At 28.6% G+C, this 18,248-nt stretch overlaps 2 protein-coding genes across 2 annotated transcripts in view; one reads left to right on the top strand and one right to left on the bottom strand.

The window, feature by feature from the left end:
• The window catches only part of LOC113367029 (zinc finger protein 436-like), a 2,044-nt gene extending 1,882 nt beyond the window's left edge, over positions 1 to 162 (top strand). Inside the window, 1 exon segment of the mRNA XM_026608659.1 lies at positions 155 to 162. Coding sequence (XP_026464444.1) covers positions 155 to 162 — 8 coding nt within the window.
• A 93-nt stretch (positions 163 to 255) lies between these two features.
• On the bottom strand, positions 256 to 13,063 carry LOC113367028. The gene is made up of 8 exons (XM_026608658.1): positions 13,029 to 13,063; positions 11,003 to 11,096; positions 7,155 to 7,352; positions 5,515 to 5,625; positions 5,190 to 5,406; positions 1,303 to 1,540; positions 736 to 932; positions 256 to 302 (listed from the first exon to the last, which is right to left on the bottom strand). The coding sequence occupies exons 1-8, from the start codon at positions 13,061 to 13,063 to the stop codon at positions 256 to 258; spliced, it is 1,137 nt and encodes a 378-aa protein (XP_026464443.1).
• Positions 13,064 to 18,248: the final 5,185 nt, after the last annotated feature.

Below are 18,248 nucleotides of genomic sequence, written 5' to 3'. Positions count from 1 at the left end.
TTTACATATATATATATTATATATATATATATATATATATTTTTAATTTTTTTTTTAATAATTAGATGTTGAAATATGTGAGATTAAATCTTCAGGGCAATACATCAATTAAAAACTTGTAGGAACTTATAACATTGTTTTGTGTTATCTTCAGTGGACTAGTTTGAAAAAACAGATTAAAACTCTTAATTCAAATACTATATAAAGAAAGTGATATGGTGTTAAAAACTTACATGTAATTGCATGTAATTAATTTTAGTAATAATTGTTCACAATTGCACTACTAAAAACAGTTTTTGTGACTTTAAATCGGAACAATTTTATAAATTTTTAGAAGAATTTCTTATTGTAAAGAGCACATGTTGTAATGTCGATGTCCGATGCGACAGTTAATCAAAATGTGCAAAACACATGTAGATTAGGTAAAAAAAGGAACAAGCGGAGGGTGCATATAATTAAAAAGATGTCAATTGTGAGGGTGGACATAGTTGGTAAGAATTGAGATAAAAATAATTAAATAAAAATAATAATAATAAAAATACAAATTCGTCTACTGAAGATGACACAACACAATGCATCGAAACATATGGAAACAATAAAAATGTTATAAGTTCTTTCAAGTTTTTAATTGATGTATTGCCCTGAAGATTGAATCTCATATATAAATATATATATATATATATATATATATATATATAATGTCCAATAAGCAAATTTGTAGCAGTACATACATACCCACAGCTATTGTTTTAACATAATCATCCGGACCATTATCTTGAAAAATATTATGATCTGTTCTACTTTGATCACCGAGTGCATTAATGGCATCCAATTTGCATTTGGCAGTGCCTCTCTTGTCCAATTCATCCATTCGCGCTTGTGAATTTTCTATTATGAAACCTTCCACCTCTGGAGTTTTCAACCGTAAGAGTCTGCAATTTTTTTTTAACTTCTGTATTATTTTATTGCAAAACATAAGAAGTTTATTAATCCCTTCAAAATTCTTTGAATGTTTCATATTAATAAAAAATAGTACTATTTAGGCATATACGCATAGGCCTAAATGGTTATTGCATATTTGTATTTTAACAGATATAAAAAATTAATGAAGATATTGTTGAAATGAGTAAACATAATTAGTGGTTTATCTAAATACATTTCTTCTTACATTATTTTTAAGAATAGTTCTTTGTACAACAATAAATAATGTAGATTGTTATAATTAAAAAAAAATTGCTGACAAAATCATTATATTATTCACAGTCGACGATAAGTTTTTGTGATGAATTTGTGGCAATGTACCTGTTGCAATGCACAAGATTTTTTCCCGGTCCAGCACATGTAGCATCAATCAAACTTTGGTCCTGGTCATCATCTGCAGGTGCAACTTCAATATTATAAAAAACCCTAGGTTTGTCATCCAAAAATGTAGCATTTACAGAAAAGGCATCGGCCGCGCCGCAACCTGCATCTTCTAAAATGCATTTTACATCGCGAATGGATTTTGCAGCTAATAATGCACGTCCGAGGAAATGGCGCGCTGGTGGAATGAATAAATAGAAATTGAATATCCGAACACATAAAAGATGTTGAAGGACAGTTTTATGAATATTTTGAGGTAACAGTTTAAGTTCATGTTTTAGCTATAAAATTTGGGAAATCTAATTTTGTGTTGTCTCCACATTTCAAAACATTATGAATAGTTTAAGACTAAATTAGAAAAAAGTATGTGTTTGCTCATGTTTGTGTATATCGGCCAATTTTTGAATTTTACCGAAGTTTTCACAAAAAACGGCTGAATCAATTTAAAAAATGTCAATTTAAAAGTCATTTGATGAAGCCAATGAGCACTCGCTTTGGTTTGTTAGTTATGTTTTTTAAACTTAAGTAATTTATGCAAAACTGAACGATGTGCATGTGAATCAATATCTGGTTTTTCATATCATAATGCTCTAAAGCAACTCGGTATAGTTATAAATCACTCATAAAATAATTTGTTGATTTCTTGTAGATTAAGTCGATTATTTACTTATATCGGAAAGATCATGCAACTTTTGGTCTATATTTTTTTACAAGTTATTAATTAACGTTTTGAGTAACAAAAAAAAAATTGGTACCTGATCTTTGCTCTCCAAATTATCCGAAGAAAAAAAAAATAATTCAGAATAATAACGCTATTGCATGGTTTACGGACAAGGTGAATTAATTTTTTCCACAAAATAGCAACTGTTTGAAACAAATTTACAACGTTTTTTGATATTCGAATATTGAAATTTTGAAAAATATTAAAAATCGGAATTTTATTATTTATACTGAAAAGAAGTTTATACTGCAAAGAAGTTGTATAAAGAATATTATGTAAAAATAGTAAGTCTCTCGTTCTAGTAAAAATTGAGCAATTATGGGTATAGTATCGAAAGACAGTTTCGAGAAAAACTCGTTTAGAGTTTTGCAGAGGAAGGAATCAAAGGAGGATTATTGTGATCAAATAGTTTCATTCCCAAAAAGACTTTAAATTTTGAAAAATCTACTTGTACACATATTATTGAATAGTTAAACTTTAAAATATTCAAAAAATAAATATCAGTTTTTCAAAAATTTTGACCATAATATCCTCTTAAGACAAAATGATATTTAATCCTAGTATATAGCATTGAGAAGGAAAATATTACTTCATACTCTAAACATACGGGTTGAAGGATTTTTCATGTAAACCATGGTTAACTGATTTGCAAATCAGTTAAGTTTTTACTAGCTAAGTAAACGTCTTAAGTTTTCTATGCTAGTAATAAATGAACAAATTTATATTCATCAAAATATAAAAATTATTATATTACCTTATCATATGCTTTAGTGACGATTATTTTTATGCATTTCTGACATACACATAATTTAATTTACACATAAGAAAGGACGTCAATTATTTTTGCTGTTTAATAGGTTTGTCAATCTTTTTCCATTCGTTGCATTTTATTTTTGCTTGATAAGATTAGGCATTCAGCGTTTTTCTTATAATTTTGGTCAATAGTAAGACAAAGAAAACAATATTTCTACATTACGTAGATTTTAAATTATTTTATTATGCAAATTATTTACTTATTACTAAAAAACCACAATATTTCTTGAATAACCTTGACCAAGAATTCGCGTAGTTCAGTATTTATTACTCTATTAGTTTTTAAATTTATACCGCGATAGTCGATTGCATAAAACATCCTTCAAATTTAATTGCGAATTGTAGTGGAAAATAACGCATTCCATGGTTTAATGTTGTTTCATTTAAATTTTTATATTGTTTCACAAAACTCTTCTCACTCTAAATCCTATGTTTATAAGAACATAATTCATTTTTTATATAGAAGTTATATTTCCACTAGGGGTGAGTGGCATTTTGTTCCGACATTTTGCCACTTGTATGAACTTTCCGGTATGTGTGAATAATCGACTCAATACAAAGCGAGTTTTATTATGGTTTTAACTATTTCGATAAAATTTTTAACTGTTTATTTCGAAAATAAAGTTTGGCTTTCACTGATCATACAAGTGGCAAAATGAAAATAAATTATATTTTTATAAACATAGGATTCAGAGTGAGAAGAATTTTGTGAAGCAATCATGATTAAAAATCAATGCGATTTCCTCCTGATATTTTTTAAAAAGTGTTAAAAAATTTGAAATTTAGAGTGCAAAAAATTATAGTTCACACATACGTAACTAGTATAATTTGAAAGCTAACTCATTATCTCAAAAATTAATGAATTTTTATAACTTGTAACTTTTCGTAGGCCTTTAATATTTTAGGATGGTTAAACCGATTAGTTTTTCGCAAAGATCGGCCGAGTCGTTTATTTACAAATAGCAGCTACGTGCAAAATTTTTTAACCAAAATACTACTACAAGTTTAAAATTTCGACTAGTGTGGCATCGTGCCTTAAGGCAAATTGCTGGAACTTACCGTACCAAAATAAAATTAAAAAAAAAGATTAAATATGTTTTAAACTTTGAAAAGATTACATTTTCGAGAAATTTTAAATTTTTGAAAAAAAAACTTTTTTGGAAGAAAATGTTTTTTTTAGTTTGAAATATTTTGGAAATTTTGAACTTTTTTCAAAGCTTTAGCTCCATAGAGATGCAATATCGAAGCGCGTAAGCGCCGCGTCGCCGTCTAACGGGCAAACGAAACTCATAAAAATGTAAACTTGATTAAAATTGGTACACATTATTAAAATCTCCATAAAATATCTGATTTGATGTGCATATGTCTAATGATCATTTTTGACCTCAAAACTTTTTTTTACTAGATCTCCGAAACCGCTAGACATGTCTTCCCAAAAGTTTAATCAGCTTTTCCTCTTGTCAATACAAGTAAAATGTTTTTTGAATAATTAAAATCGGACGCTCCGTTCTCTTAAAAACTGAGTTACCGTCTTTGGCACCATTTGCCCCGTATTTTCGAAACGGCTATACCTGTCTATGCCAAAAACTAATCAGCACATCTCCTTATTAGTAGGAATCGAATGTTTTTTGAATAATTGAAATCGGTTGAACCGTGTTCCCGAAATCGTCGACAAAAATTTGTATTCGAACACACACATACATACACACATACACATACATCCATTTTTTCTAAAGTATGCCAAAATGTTCAGAAACCTCTGAAACGTAACGATATATAAACATTTTCATTTTCGATTTTTTTGCGATTACTATATCTTGCCCTACAAGAAGTTAAAAACTGTTCTAAAGATATCAGATTTAATTAAATTTTTGGGACGTTTTCAATACACCTTATCATGACGATAAAGTTCATGATCTGATCGAACATTTTTAAATATTATGTTCAAACAAAAAATGAGGCTAAAAATGAGTATATTATAATTGTTTGAAAGATATCGATTGTAAATAGTATTGATTAGTTTTTAGTAATAAAAAAATGATTATTTTATTTAAAAATCTGGATCTCAATTTATATTGATTGAGTCAATTATTTACACGTGTCGGAATATTTATTCAGCTCGCCTTAAGATAAAATAACACTCACGTCTAGTTTTAAATTGAATTGCGTTAAATTGAAACCGCATTAAAATGACTTCTTAATTGAGCATAGGAATGAAGATAATCCGCAGCATTTACTATTTTTTCTATTCATCGTAATGTAAATTTTGTCATCGAACGAAATAATATCTCACGTGTCTTTCCGCTACGCAGGTTCAATGCCTGGATTGTGTTAATACTGTAGACTAGGCCATGCTGGTTATAGCCCATAGTATAACCAGGCAGATGTCCAGCATAACACAGAGATGTAAATTTTTCTTTTGTTCCATTCGGGCCATCAATATCACAAGCTACGAAGTAGAAATGGTTCAAATCTTCTGTAAGAGCGTCTTCAGTGTGACATAATAGTTCCTGAAAATTAAATTTGTAAATTTTATTTTAAATCATTGGACTTTAAAAACATGTTTATAGAATTTTTTGTACGATTCCAATTATTGTTTTTTTTAGATAGATACTCACAGCTCCAGGCTGATTAATACAAATTGTAGTGCAACCATGATTAACATCCACATTGTTGTTTCTCTTCTCCACAACGTTTGGAAGTATATCATCGGAATGGAGCAAAAATAACTGAAAATAGATTTAAATGAATTGAAATTATTCACTTGACCAAAAAAGGTGTGAATTTTGAAACACATAAAATCAGAATAGAACAGGAGAAAATACATAAAAAATTGAAAAGTGCACTTGGCGCTTATTCAGTATATTATGAAATTTTTCTATTTAACATTTTATATTATAAAATTTTATGTTCAAAAATCGATGTATGTATGTATCCCATTTTTGTCGACGATTTCTGGCTTTGGCTACCGGATCAACGGATTGTATTGGATTCAATTTCCGATAAAGCAATCGTGTCCGATTTCTTATTCGAAAGGTTGATTTCTATTCGGAGCTGATTTGCGGAATTTCAGAATTCAATTTTAATTGTAGTAAAATTCTAAAGTTCATTTACTTGAAATAGTTTTACCTTTGCAATTTAGTTTATATAATTCTTAGAAATATAATGTAAGGTTCTTAGTCGTCAATCTATTTAAAAACATTTGAAGTTTCTCGAATATTTCATTATGATATGGGAAGTTCCAGCAACTTGCCTTAAGGCATGATGCCATGCACCACTAGTTTCGAAAATTACTATATCGAGAATACTTTAAGACTTACAATTTATAGTAGCTTCTGTTAAAAATTGATTTAATTATTAAAATATGGGAGCTAAAATTCGATTTTTCGTCGAAAAAATTGCCGCACTATCTTCAAAAATTTCGAACCCCGCCAGAGTCATTTTTTTTTATTTTATTTTCACATCTATCTGGTTAAATATTATTATAATTAATAATTATTACTAATTTTTTGCATATACTACACAAATATATGATTGTTTGGCATAAATATATGACTACGTAAATATTTGATTTGTTGCATATACTACATAAATATATGATTGTTAGTGACAGCACTTCAATTGGATCAAAACGGAAATTTTCAAAAATTTAATCTTTTGGATCAATCCAAGGACATCAGAATTTATTTGAAAGGTATGGTTTATTGAGCAAAGTTTCCAATTTTAATCCCCAGAATCATATGTTCCTAAGCGACTTTTTTTGCTCTATATGAATCGAATTTAGGGTGGTCCTTAATACGGATGTTTTCGAATTTCCTTGCTCCCACTGGCTCAAATGCTTCCAAATTGATAAAAAAAATCTCCGAAAGTTTTAGCTATTAATATTAACTCTAACATAGTACGCACTCCAACCAAAGTTTCTTGGTTCTTTTTCTTAAGTAAAATACACATGTTATAAAATACATCAAATTTTTATTGTAAAATTTTTTATTCGTGATCAAAATAAGTAAATACAATGTTATTCTCAAAAGTTTGATTCACTTGTCGCTAAGTTTGGAATTTTACCCATGTTATTTCAATAGAAGCTTTGGTTGGAGTTTCATCTTAAAGTTAATATTAAGAGCTAAAATTTTCAGAGATTTTTTTTATCAATTTGGAAGCATTTGAGCCACTGGGAGAGATAAAATTCGAAAACAACCATATTAGGGACCACCTTCGTATATTTATATATTTAATAAATAGCTTATTGATGATTTACCTTGTGAAATGGTACTTTGGCTCCATCAGCAGTTCCTTCCAGTTCTTCAATGTATTGAGGCATTCGTTTCTTAACGGCGCATAGAGTATCATCATACACCTTTCTACCAGCCGCAGTTTCATACAGTGGCAGATAAGATTCATTTAATGGCACGGAAATTTCCAACAATGATGCTATCAAACTGGAAAATGTTCTGCCCTTTATAGAAAATTTTATGTAAGTAATAATGTATAATTCTAAACCTGATATCATGAAAGCTTTCATGATTTGTTTAATAAATTTATTTTTATATTATTTCGTACCCATTTATCACGTGAGATTTTTAGGGGGGAAGGAGGGGGGTATTTGACAAAAAATCACGAAAAATCACAAGGGGGAGTGAGGAGTCTAGTAAGATATCACGTGTATTTATTTTTTACCTAAATTTTCAGAAAAAACAAAAATTTTACGTTTTTAGTTATAGTTTTACTATTATTTTTTGCTATTAAACAAATTATGAACCCGAACATAAATGCTTCAAATTTAATTAAATAATTATTAACTACCCGCAGCAGAAGTTTGTTTTCGCCAGAAAAACCTATATGCTCATTTTTTTGTTTCGCGATGTTTCAAGTCATTCTGAATCGAATGAGACCAAATTTGGTAATAAGTATGTGCTTGTTAAATCAATTAAAAAACTATTCTAACGATACCATTTGGGAATCGTGCGATAAGTTTTTGGTAAAGATCGGCGTTTCTTAGATTGTTCTGAAAATTTTGTTTTGGCGATTTTAATTCAACTTTGTATGGCGATAGAGTTTCTGGTCTTAATGAATAAAAATATTGAGTGCCTACGGAAGATAGATTAGTATAAAAATTAATTGATGTTTGAATTAATCAAACGCGCTTTAGAAAATCATGTATGTTTTAGACACGTGTTTATGTTTTTCAATTATGTGCAATTTTTGAATTACCAAAGTATTTCAAAATTTATATAGAATAATTTGAAATATTTTTTAAACGACAGACAATTCAGTGTCTATAGATCGGATCGGATGACAGTTTTCCTAAGGCCCTCTACAATCTGAAAATAATTTAAGGGGTTTACTTTGGTTTGGTAGTTAGTAGTTGTAAAAAAATAAATGTTAGTGCCAGAAACTATTAGTGCCCTCGGTTCATACAATAGATTATCATGAAGAATGTTTTTCAAAATAAAATTTGAAGAGAATTCAATATGCCAATGTATTCTAATTTAGCTTTTTTCTGTAAAAATTAAAAAAAAAAACTATTGAAATGCAATTTAATCAACATAATTTAACAAAATAAGATAAAGTATTTCAGATTCTGAAAACGACATTTATAGAGAATTTCATTAGAAATAGAGATATAGCTTCAATAGCCATTATGGCTAATAGAATATAGCTGTGGCTAATAGAATATGGCTAGATATCACATTTTGCACTACCATATTCAAAATACCTATGGCTAATAGAATATGGCTAATAGATTATGGCTAGATATCATATTTTACACTACCATATTCAAAATACCGGCCATGGTGTTAGCATTTAGTCATTTCCAAAATATTTCTTGAGTTCTTTATTTTTACTTTAGGAGGCATCCATTAATCACGTGATCATTTTTTTGGGAATTTTCAGACCCTCATCCCTCACCCACCAAAAATCACGTGTATTTTTGTTACGTGAAATTAATTATTAATTTAGTTTAGCTGCATGATTTCATTAGGACGAGTTGAGATTATATAGATTATCTGTATATAGGCAATTATGATATTAATCTTAATACTACATAAATCTTTTAAATTCAATGTTGTGCATATGCTTAACCTTTAATCTTGACATAATAATCATATATATTTAATTATAAAAATTATAATTCCGCGATATATGATATAAGACCGGACGCGTTCCGTTATTATAATTTTTCTATATCGTGATTCGAACTGATCGAATTGTATTTGCACGATTATCTAATTGACTGTAAAGTACGAACAAGGCTATGAACAATGCTGGAAAATACTCCTATTATTTGCATTTATGCAAATTTACTTTCGTTTGTTTTCTGGAAAAGATATATGAGAATACAGTCAAGCGCCGATTTAAGGATTTTTCAAACGAATCACATCTGTTTGTTAGTAGTAAATACATTATTGTAATCTCTGTATGTTAGTAGTAAATATATTATTGTAACCATCAACAGCATTAAATTAATTCGTTTATGGCAAAATAAATGTTTGTTCATGACCAATTAAAATTAATCCCAAAGTGAACAAATTGGTTGATAATATTGTTTATTTATCTAATCCTTGAGATGTAACTATGTATAAATACGCATTGTAAGTTTAGAAAATCTATTATATATATATATATTTCTCAGAATGTCCCACATATGACATGGGTTCACTAGTGGCTTGATCACTTTAAATTTAACTTCACGAAGAAGTTTGTTTTCGCTAGAATATTCGATTTGCAAAATTTATATTTTTTCGATGTTTGAAATCATTTTGAATCGTTTGAGATTAAAATTGGAAGTAGTATGTGTGTATGTATCCGAGCCAAAATTTGTCGATTTTTTGTTTGCAAGGTCTTCAACGATTTTAAACAATTAAAAGCCATTAAACTCGATGCGAACCCGCGTTGATTTTAGATTGTTTTTTTGAAAAATCCTGAATCAATTTTGAAAATTTAAAAATCGTTCGTTTTTCGTTCGTTTACAATATTATATGCTATGTTTAATTATTTCAATTCAACATAGTGTGCCGTAATTTTATCAGAACAATTTGAAAAGTTATTGTTATGAATGTTATGATAAGTTATAAACATATGGGGGATATTTATACGTATGGGGGGTATTTATACATATGGGAAAGATCATACATCAGTTTGTCTCGAGGCGAAATGACACTTACACCTAGCTGGTTGTCTTGCTTACTTTAGCTTCTAGCTTGTTTTTAAAATTTTGAGATTTCTTTTTAATATCCTTATTTTAATATTACTTCCCTTAGGGTAAGTAATAGTAATCGCAAAAAAATCGAAAATGAAAATTTTCATATATCTATACGTTTCAAAAGTTTTTGAATATTTTGGCATACCTTAGAAAAATTGATGTATGTGTGTGTATGTGCATATTTGTGTGTGTGTGTGCGGATGCAAATTTTTGTCGACGATTTCGGGAACACCGATCAACCGATTTGAATAATTCAAAAAACATTCGATTCGTATTGATAAGGAGACGTGCTGATTAGTTTTTGGCGAAGGCAGGTCTAGCCGTTCCGAAGATACGGGGCAAAAAATGCCAAAAACGGTAAAGCAGTTTTTAAGAGAACGGAGTGTCCGATTTTAATAATTCAAAACATTTCACTTGTATTGACAAGATGAAGAACTGATTAAATTTTTGGAGAGGCAGGTCCAGCGGTTATGGACTCTCAATAAAAATAAGTTAAAAAAATGTCATTTAAATGACAATGACAAATGACAACCGCCAATTGGCGGTTAAAAATGTTTATTGGACATATGTACATTAAATTATCAGATATTTTATAGAGATTTTAATAATGTGTACACATTTTGTGTAAATTTTTTTGGGTTCCGTACCAAGATTTTCTATTACGGTACGGGAAGTTTTTTTCTTTAGATATAGTTAATTTTATATGGAACATAGTTTTCTTTTATTATTTCAATCTAAATGTTTGATTCCTAATCAAGATGGTAAAGCCCTAACGTAGAAGCAAATCTGACTTAATTTTAGCGACATTTTATGATATGAGGTCTTTCAAAATTCTATGTTTAAATTCGAAATTGTCATAAATTAGTAGATATTTTTTTTAAATAAAAATATTTATTTCTTACAATGTCAAATCCCACGTCATAATGTGATCCTCTGGTGTAGATAATGGGAATGCAATGTCTTCGTCCCAATTTGTCCTCAGTGCATTTACATTTGCTGAAAAAGTTGAGCATTTATTGCTTAAGATTAATTTTTACAATCCCGATGATTTTTTAACAAATAAAATAAAAATTAATTTTCAACACAAAACTTAATTATTTTATTATTATTTTTTTTTTTTTATTTTGAAATTTAACACTAAGTGCAAATAACGTAATTGAAAAACCGTAATTGTTCAGAGATTACATGTTATGAACAATTAACATGGACGACTTTGAAATTTTATACTGAAGTTTAACGTTATTACATGCATATAGTGTATTGTTATATTGATATTTCCGATTTTTTTGCTCACAGGGGCTCAAATACTTTCAAAATAATAAAAATAATATTTAAGTTTTAGGTCTTTAATATTAACTTTAAGACAGTCCGAACTCCAACTAATGTTTCTTATGAAAATAACATGAGTGAAATTCTATTTGTTTTTTTTAGAATTTTACAACTTAGCGACAAGTGAAACAAAATTTTGAAAATAACATTGTAATTGCTTATTTTTTTTTCATAAATAAAAAATTTACAACAAAAATTTGACATATGAAACTTTGAGAATTTTTTTTTTATCAATTTGAAAGCATTTAAGCTTCTGGAAACAAAAAATCAAAAATACCCATATTAGGAACCACCCTTATATGGATATTTATATTTATATGTACTTATATAAATATAACATAATATCAATGAGAATAAAAGCAAAAAGCTTAGGAGCTAACAATATTTTTAATTCCAATGCACTATTTCCAAAACTAAGACGCCTGTTTTAGCTGATCCATGCACTTTGAAGAATATTGTTACTATATCGAATAATACACATCCGTTTTTGGTCCAGTTTCTGAACCAAAACTTATAGTAGATATGTACATATTCAAAAAGTTAATTTTTATTCAAATAAATTATTGATTCAGTTTACACTGAACCAATTATTTAAAATGAAAATAAAAGACGATTAACAATATTATGTTAATATATTGTAAGGATAAATATTGATCTAACCATTCCTTTATGACTCTTAAAAAATTTGAATTTATTGATAAATAGAAGGAATAGATAGCACATTTATCAATCCTATCCTCTAACGTTTTTCTCAAAATCTTTTAGATATATTTCAAAAATCTTTCAAAAAATTTAAGTTAAATGAAAATATATTATTTTAATAGTGGAATGGTCGGTCAAGCGATTTCTTTGCAGTTTCTATAACAATAAGTTAAAAATCTAATCAATTAGTCGAATTTCACATTAATTAACTTCTATTATAGTTTTCTTCCAATTAGAATATAAAACAGTCAGTTTTTAGCTCATTTCGAATGGTGTAAACTAATTTTAGAAACTCTAAATAATCAAATGGAAATCGCAGGATTAATTTTGTGTAAACACTTATTGAACTATTTCATCCTAATTATCATATTTTTTGCAGGTTCTGAAAATTTAAATATTAATTGGTTTGGTATTGATCTTAATGTACTTTTATAGTTAATTATTGATTTATAAGACAATTTGTAATCACGGATCTTATAACTACAACTGTAGTATAAGGTCTGTGAACTTAATGCCTAATTGTGAAAGTCCTTTGACACTACCTCGTTTTTTTTTTTGACTCATTACATATATTAAGTATATATAATGTCTAATATCAAATATTATTCGAATATTTCTATAAATTGTAGTTCGGAGTGTATTTTTAGTTGAAATATGTGCCCGATGAGCTAGACATGATTCTATTCACGATTTGCTTAACTAAGAATAGCTGGTACATTTAATAAGCTTGGCGTCATTTTTCTTTGAAATTTGGATATAAAAGTAACTTGAAAGTATCGTATTATAATATACTAATTCTAATTATAATATGTATATTAAATTAATTAAAACATTGTCACGTTTTTTTAATAATATGCGGTGAACAGTGTAAAATTAAATTTTATCTCATCTGTTTACCTTTCTTTTGAATCTAGGAAAATGTCCAGCGTCATTTTGTAACAACCTAAATTTTTGCACTTGACAAATATTTTTTTTTAATTTTTTATATAATGTATTAAAGTAGCACAGTATTAAGAAATTATTTGATTATAATTAGTGTTTATTATTAATTTAATAATATTACAAGAACGCAGATATACATCAAGTACTATTTGTTCAAATCAAATTGAACGTTATCAAGACTGTTATTTATATTCACAAGAGGTGCGTGTGTGAGCATGCGCAATCGTCTAATTTCTATTTATGTTTATATATATGTATATAAATCTATAAAATTATAAATCCATATATCTATATGTAAGATATAAAAATGCAACAAAGTGATTACCTACGAGAGCACCACATATATAAATGCAATATTTTACGCGGCAAGGCCAATACCACAATCAGTCAAATATCCGATTACTTCTGCTATTGCTTCAAATCATGCACGATTTTGCATAAATATTAGTTTGCATTATAAAACTACTTGCATAAATTTTTTTAATATGTTAAACGAAGAGCTAGAGCTAAACGTATTTTAATGAGTTCGATTGCGGTTAAAATGATTGATGGAAAGGTTTTTTTTAATTTTGTCTTTAAATTAATTGCACAATTGAATTGAAAATGCAATGAATAGTCGAGTCAATGAAAGGATTAAACAGGCACACTTAGAAAGTTTTCAGAAATAGCTACGATTTTGTACAATTTTTTTTTAAATTTTTGTGATTTAATTTTGTTCAAAATCAGGAACATTTAAGAAAGAGAAAATATTTTTCTATTGTTAAAAGAATATCTATGTTATTTATACAGGGTGTTCCAGAATTCAACGTCAAGTCAAAACGGAGTGATAGCATTTTAGCGTAACTATCATGAAAAAAATTAGAATTCGAATTTCTCACTTGATTTGAAAATTGAGATGTTTAAAGTGCAACTCAGAGCTTCGGTCAAAGTGTGATCATTTTTGTTTATTGTGGTTAATTTTATTTATTTTTGTTCATTTAAATTTTGGAACGATAACCGTGAATAACATTTCTAGGACCATAGTCAAAAATTGTGATATAATTGCCACTTTCCAAACTTTTTGTCAAACTTGACTTTAAAATTTCTTTATCATTAAATGCCCTCTTTCAAAAAAATTGTACTAAAGTGTGGTGGTAGAGTTCCATTAAAAGTTCACGCATTTAATAAGGATTGTAAAATACTTGATAGTTTTATAATAAAATATTCGAGTAAAAAAATCAAAAATCTATTTCTTCTATAGTTACGATCAATGCTATCAAAAGAATTGAAGTTGAATTCTGGGATACGTTGTATAACGAAATAAGTCTCTGAGTGTTTTTTTTTTCTGAAAAAAATCTTAGTGTTTTTAATTATTGTGTTAAGGGTAGTTATTAATAGTACAATTGTTATTTATAATTCAAAATTTACATCATAAAATTTTACTAAGTCTGTCTAAAAATATATATGCCCAGGGTTTGCTTTAGGACACATACTTTTTTCAAATGATGATTTTAGGAAATATATTCGACTTTTTACAAAAAACTATCTTATATTCATTATATTTCGAAAACTGTGCAAGATACGTCTCAAAATATAACGTTAACAAAAAATGTCTGAAAGAGACCTGCATTTTATACGTATCTTTTACCATTTTCGGGGTATTATGAAAAATATTTTGAAATAAAATTATAAAAATATATAATGCTTTATAACGAAACTTATTTCACTTCTTCAAAAGTCATTTGTTAATCACCTATAGTTTTATCGCAGGTAAACTTGAAATTAACGAAAGAAAAATAAAATGCGGTAATTGAATATAAGGATAACACTACATGACAAAATTGGTACTTTTGCTTTTTTTTCACAAACTTTTTTTTTAAAATCTACTTAGAATTGTACGTTGATTTCAAATATACATTCCGTTTTTTTTTGTAACAGCTCTGGTTTTTGAGTTTCAGGAAACTGCAGCCATTAGCCATTTTAGCTATGATGATCGCAGTTTAACAACAACAATTCGGTATGGCATCGACTCCAAGACATTATATGTGCAATCCTAACAGTTTTTGATACATCTGCATTAAATATGTTTTCGAGAAATACCGAAAACTTATATCGAACTGCGTAAAAACAGCGTATTTCAATCATTTTAAAATAGAATTACGCAATTAAGATAAATCATGGGTTCTTCATACTATGTGCCAAAATTTCGTAGTGTGTTTACAACAATGTTCAATAGAAAAAAACATAATTTTAATTCCGCCGTCATATGTAATAAACTTCAGAATCACGAAGACGACTTTGCCTTCTCTGTGGTAAATATCAATGGAATAGACAATAGAAGCAAATTGTAATACTCCACGGCTCCATTGGTCTTGGAGCCTACTTTTCATCAGCTATACTACTCCTTTTTATGCTAATGATGAACAGTCTAGACTAGAACATCAACATCTACTGCCTACCATATAATGGATGAGATTTCAGCGTTGAAAGAGAAGACAGGATGAGTTGAAAAGTGATATATTCCATGATCCCTAAATTAGGCAACTCATAAAAAATCCACGATTTGTGAATTCTACGAGTATATCAGTTCAGAAGAAAACCAGGAAGTAATTCGTTTTGGTCGTAATAAATTTTCTAGGAAACAAAAAATTCAGTAACATTATTGAGTTTCTCGATAACGAAACTTAAATTTAAACGCATGCTATCCAATTTAAAAAATCTAGGATGCAACATGAACATTAAAATTCATAACCCGCACTCCCAATTGGAATGGTTTTTGGAAAATCTTGGAGATATGTCAGAGAAAGGCAGGGCGGAAGAATCCACCAAGACATGGGGACTATGGTAGACCGATATAAAGGTAGGTGGGACTTACGACGAAATCAGTCGTAAATTTAAGAGATATACCAATGTTACCTAACAATAATCAGAACATTGGTATATCTCGTAAACTAGATCTGTTGGCAATTTTCTGTTACTTTTTTGGGATCAACGTCCTCGAATTACTTAAAAACGATCATAACATCTGTGGGAACAAATTTTAGTATTATGCAGTGTTTGGGCTCGCCCGTAGGTAAGCGGTTAAGAGCGACGGGACTTGTTTCAGAGGGCCCTGGTTTGATACCCACTTCGAGCAGCCTATTGTCAGGCAGCAGTGACAACGATTTTTACTTGGAAATATAGATAGCAATATGTTTCCACTTGTCCTATTACAGAGATTGTAATAAAAATTTATCATACAGAGATGTGACAACTGTTTGGGTTGCCATCTGTAATAAAACAAACGTAGTTAGATATTAATCACAACAGCTGGTTGAACCCATAAGTTCTGATCGCTGTTCAAATAAAATTATAAAAAACGCAGTGTTTAGTATCACGCATCGTACGATATTGGATTTAATTTTTTTTGAATATTTTTTTCAAATCATAATACGTATTATTTATTTTGGAGTAACATGAATGAATTTCATAATCACAAATTAAAGTAAAAACTTATCATACTAACTTGTTCTGCATTTTAATAATATCAATAACTTTGATTAAATTTCAAATATCTCAAATGATCCTTTCCTTGCGCAAAAAGCACGATTATTCTATTTGATCTATTTGTACTTATACTACTCATTGATGATCTGTTACATTATACAAATAATTTTTAATATAAGAATACTACATACCTAGATTCTGCCATTGTCAATTGGTTTAATTAGTCCTCAAATATAAATACCGGAGATTGTCAAGTTCACGATCGGAAGTACTATTATTGACACTGGCCGCCGCCGATATTTTACTAGTTTTGTCTAATTATCGTGTTTACTTACACGAATTGCTTTGTAAATTTTTATGTAAATTTACGATATTCAATACCGCCGCAAATTAAAATGTTTATTTATAATTGTAAACTATAGAAAGCATTACGCTTTGATTTTTGTTTCAATTTAAAATTAACTAACTAGTTATTTAGTAGAAACAGGTGAATGATTTGTTTTGACATGTGACATAATTTTAGATTTAAATCTGTAAGTAGATTATTTCTCAATGCTTATAAGTATTTACTAAGGCATCATAAAAATGTATCTTTTACAGATTAATAATGAACGCCAAATTAATTTCCTAAAGGACATAATTACTAATCAATCAGTTAGCCAGAAATTCCAATTTGCTTTGCTTGTTGTACCGACGTTTTCAAGCCATTCTAAATCGTTTGACACTGAAATTAAAAAGTGTATGCGATGTAAGACAAGCATATCATATAAATTTTTTTTATAACTAATCATTTTTTCTTCTTATTGATATATTATTTTCATATCTCATTCAGACAGGGGGGGTGCCTGGTATAAAAGATTATGAAATATTTTTTGTATTTATATACCCATATCATTTATGTCTATTTTATTATATATTAATAAGCCTTATATTTAAAATATCTTTAAATATCTCTTAATCTTTTTCGACTTCAATTTCTTCATAATATTTCTTTATTAACTTCCCGTGGGGTAAGTTATAGTAATCGCAAAAAAATCGAAAATGAGAATTTGTATATATCTTTACGTTTAGAGGTTTCTGAACATTTTTGTGTGTATGTGTGTATGTGTGGGTGCGTGCGGATACAAATTTTCGTCGACGATTTCGGGAACACGGTTCAACCGATTTCAATTTTCAAAAAATATTCGATTGCTGTTGATAAGGACAAGGCTGATTAGTTTTTGGCATAGGCAGGTCTAGCCGTTTCGAAGATACGTGGAAAAAGTGCCATAAACGGTTACTCATTTTTTAGGAGAACGGAGCGTCCGATTTTTAAATTCAAAAAACATTTTACTTGTATTGACAAGATGAACTGATTAAATTTTTGTGAAGGCAGGTCCTGCGGTTATGGACTCTCAATAAGAATAAGTTAAAAAATTGACGGTCAAAATTTTTTTGGACATATGTACATCAATTTAGCAGATATTTGATAATGTGTACACATTTTGGGTAAATTTTTTGGGTTCCGTACCTAGATTTTTAATTACGATACGGAAGTTTTCAGCAATTTGCCTTAAGGCACGATGCCATGCACCCCACTTGATTCTTCTTACTATTCTATTATGTTCAATGTGAAATTTTTCATATTGTCTAGTGCGTAGTGTTCATAAATATATCTTGATTTATATCTATTGTTGTACTTGTTTTAATTCTGTTATATTTCATTTTGTG

The sequence above is a fragment of the Ctenocephalides felis genome, unplaced genomic scaffold (genome assembly GCF_003426905.1).
Source record: "Ctenocephalides felis isolate EL2017-DRISC unplaced genomic scaffold, ASM342690v1 CF-g0.4_SCAFFOLD_01170, whole genome shotgun sequence".
Classification (NCBI taxonomy): Eukaryota; Metazoa; Arthropoda; class Insecta; order Siphonaptera; family Pulicidae; genus Ctenocephalides; species Ctenocephalides felis.
This window is presented reverse-complemented; position numbering and strand designations above follow the sequence as displayed.

What these genes read in the sequence shown, in the direction of transcription:
- LOC113367028 (XM_026608658.1), bottom strand. Translation starts at nt 13,063, where the DNA reads ATGACGCTGGACATTTTCCTAGATTCAAAAGAAAG. An exon ending in TTCCTAGATTCAAAAGAAAG is followed by an intron (nt 11,097 to 13,028) that starts GTAAACAGATGA and finishes CAACTTTTTCAG; the next exon opens with CAAATGTAAATGCACTGAGG. An exon ending in CCTGCGTAGCGGAAAGACAC is followed by an intron (nt 1,541 to 5,189) that starts GTGAGATATTAT and finishes TCATTCCACCAG; the next exon opens with CGCGCCATTTCCTCGGACGT.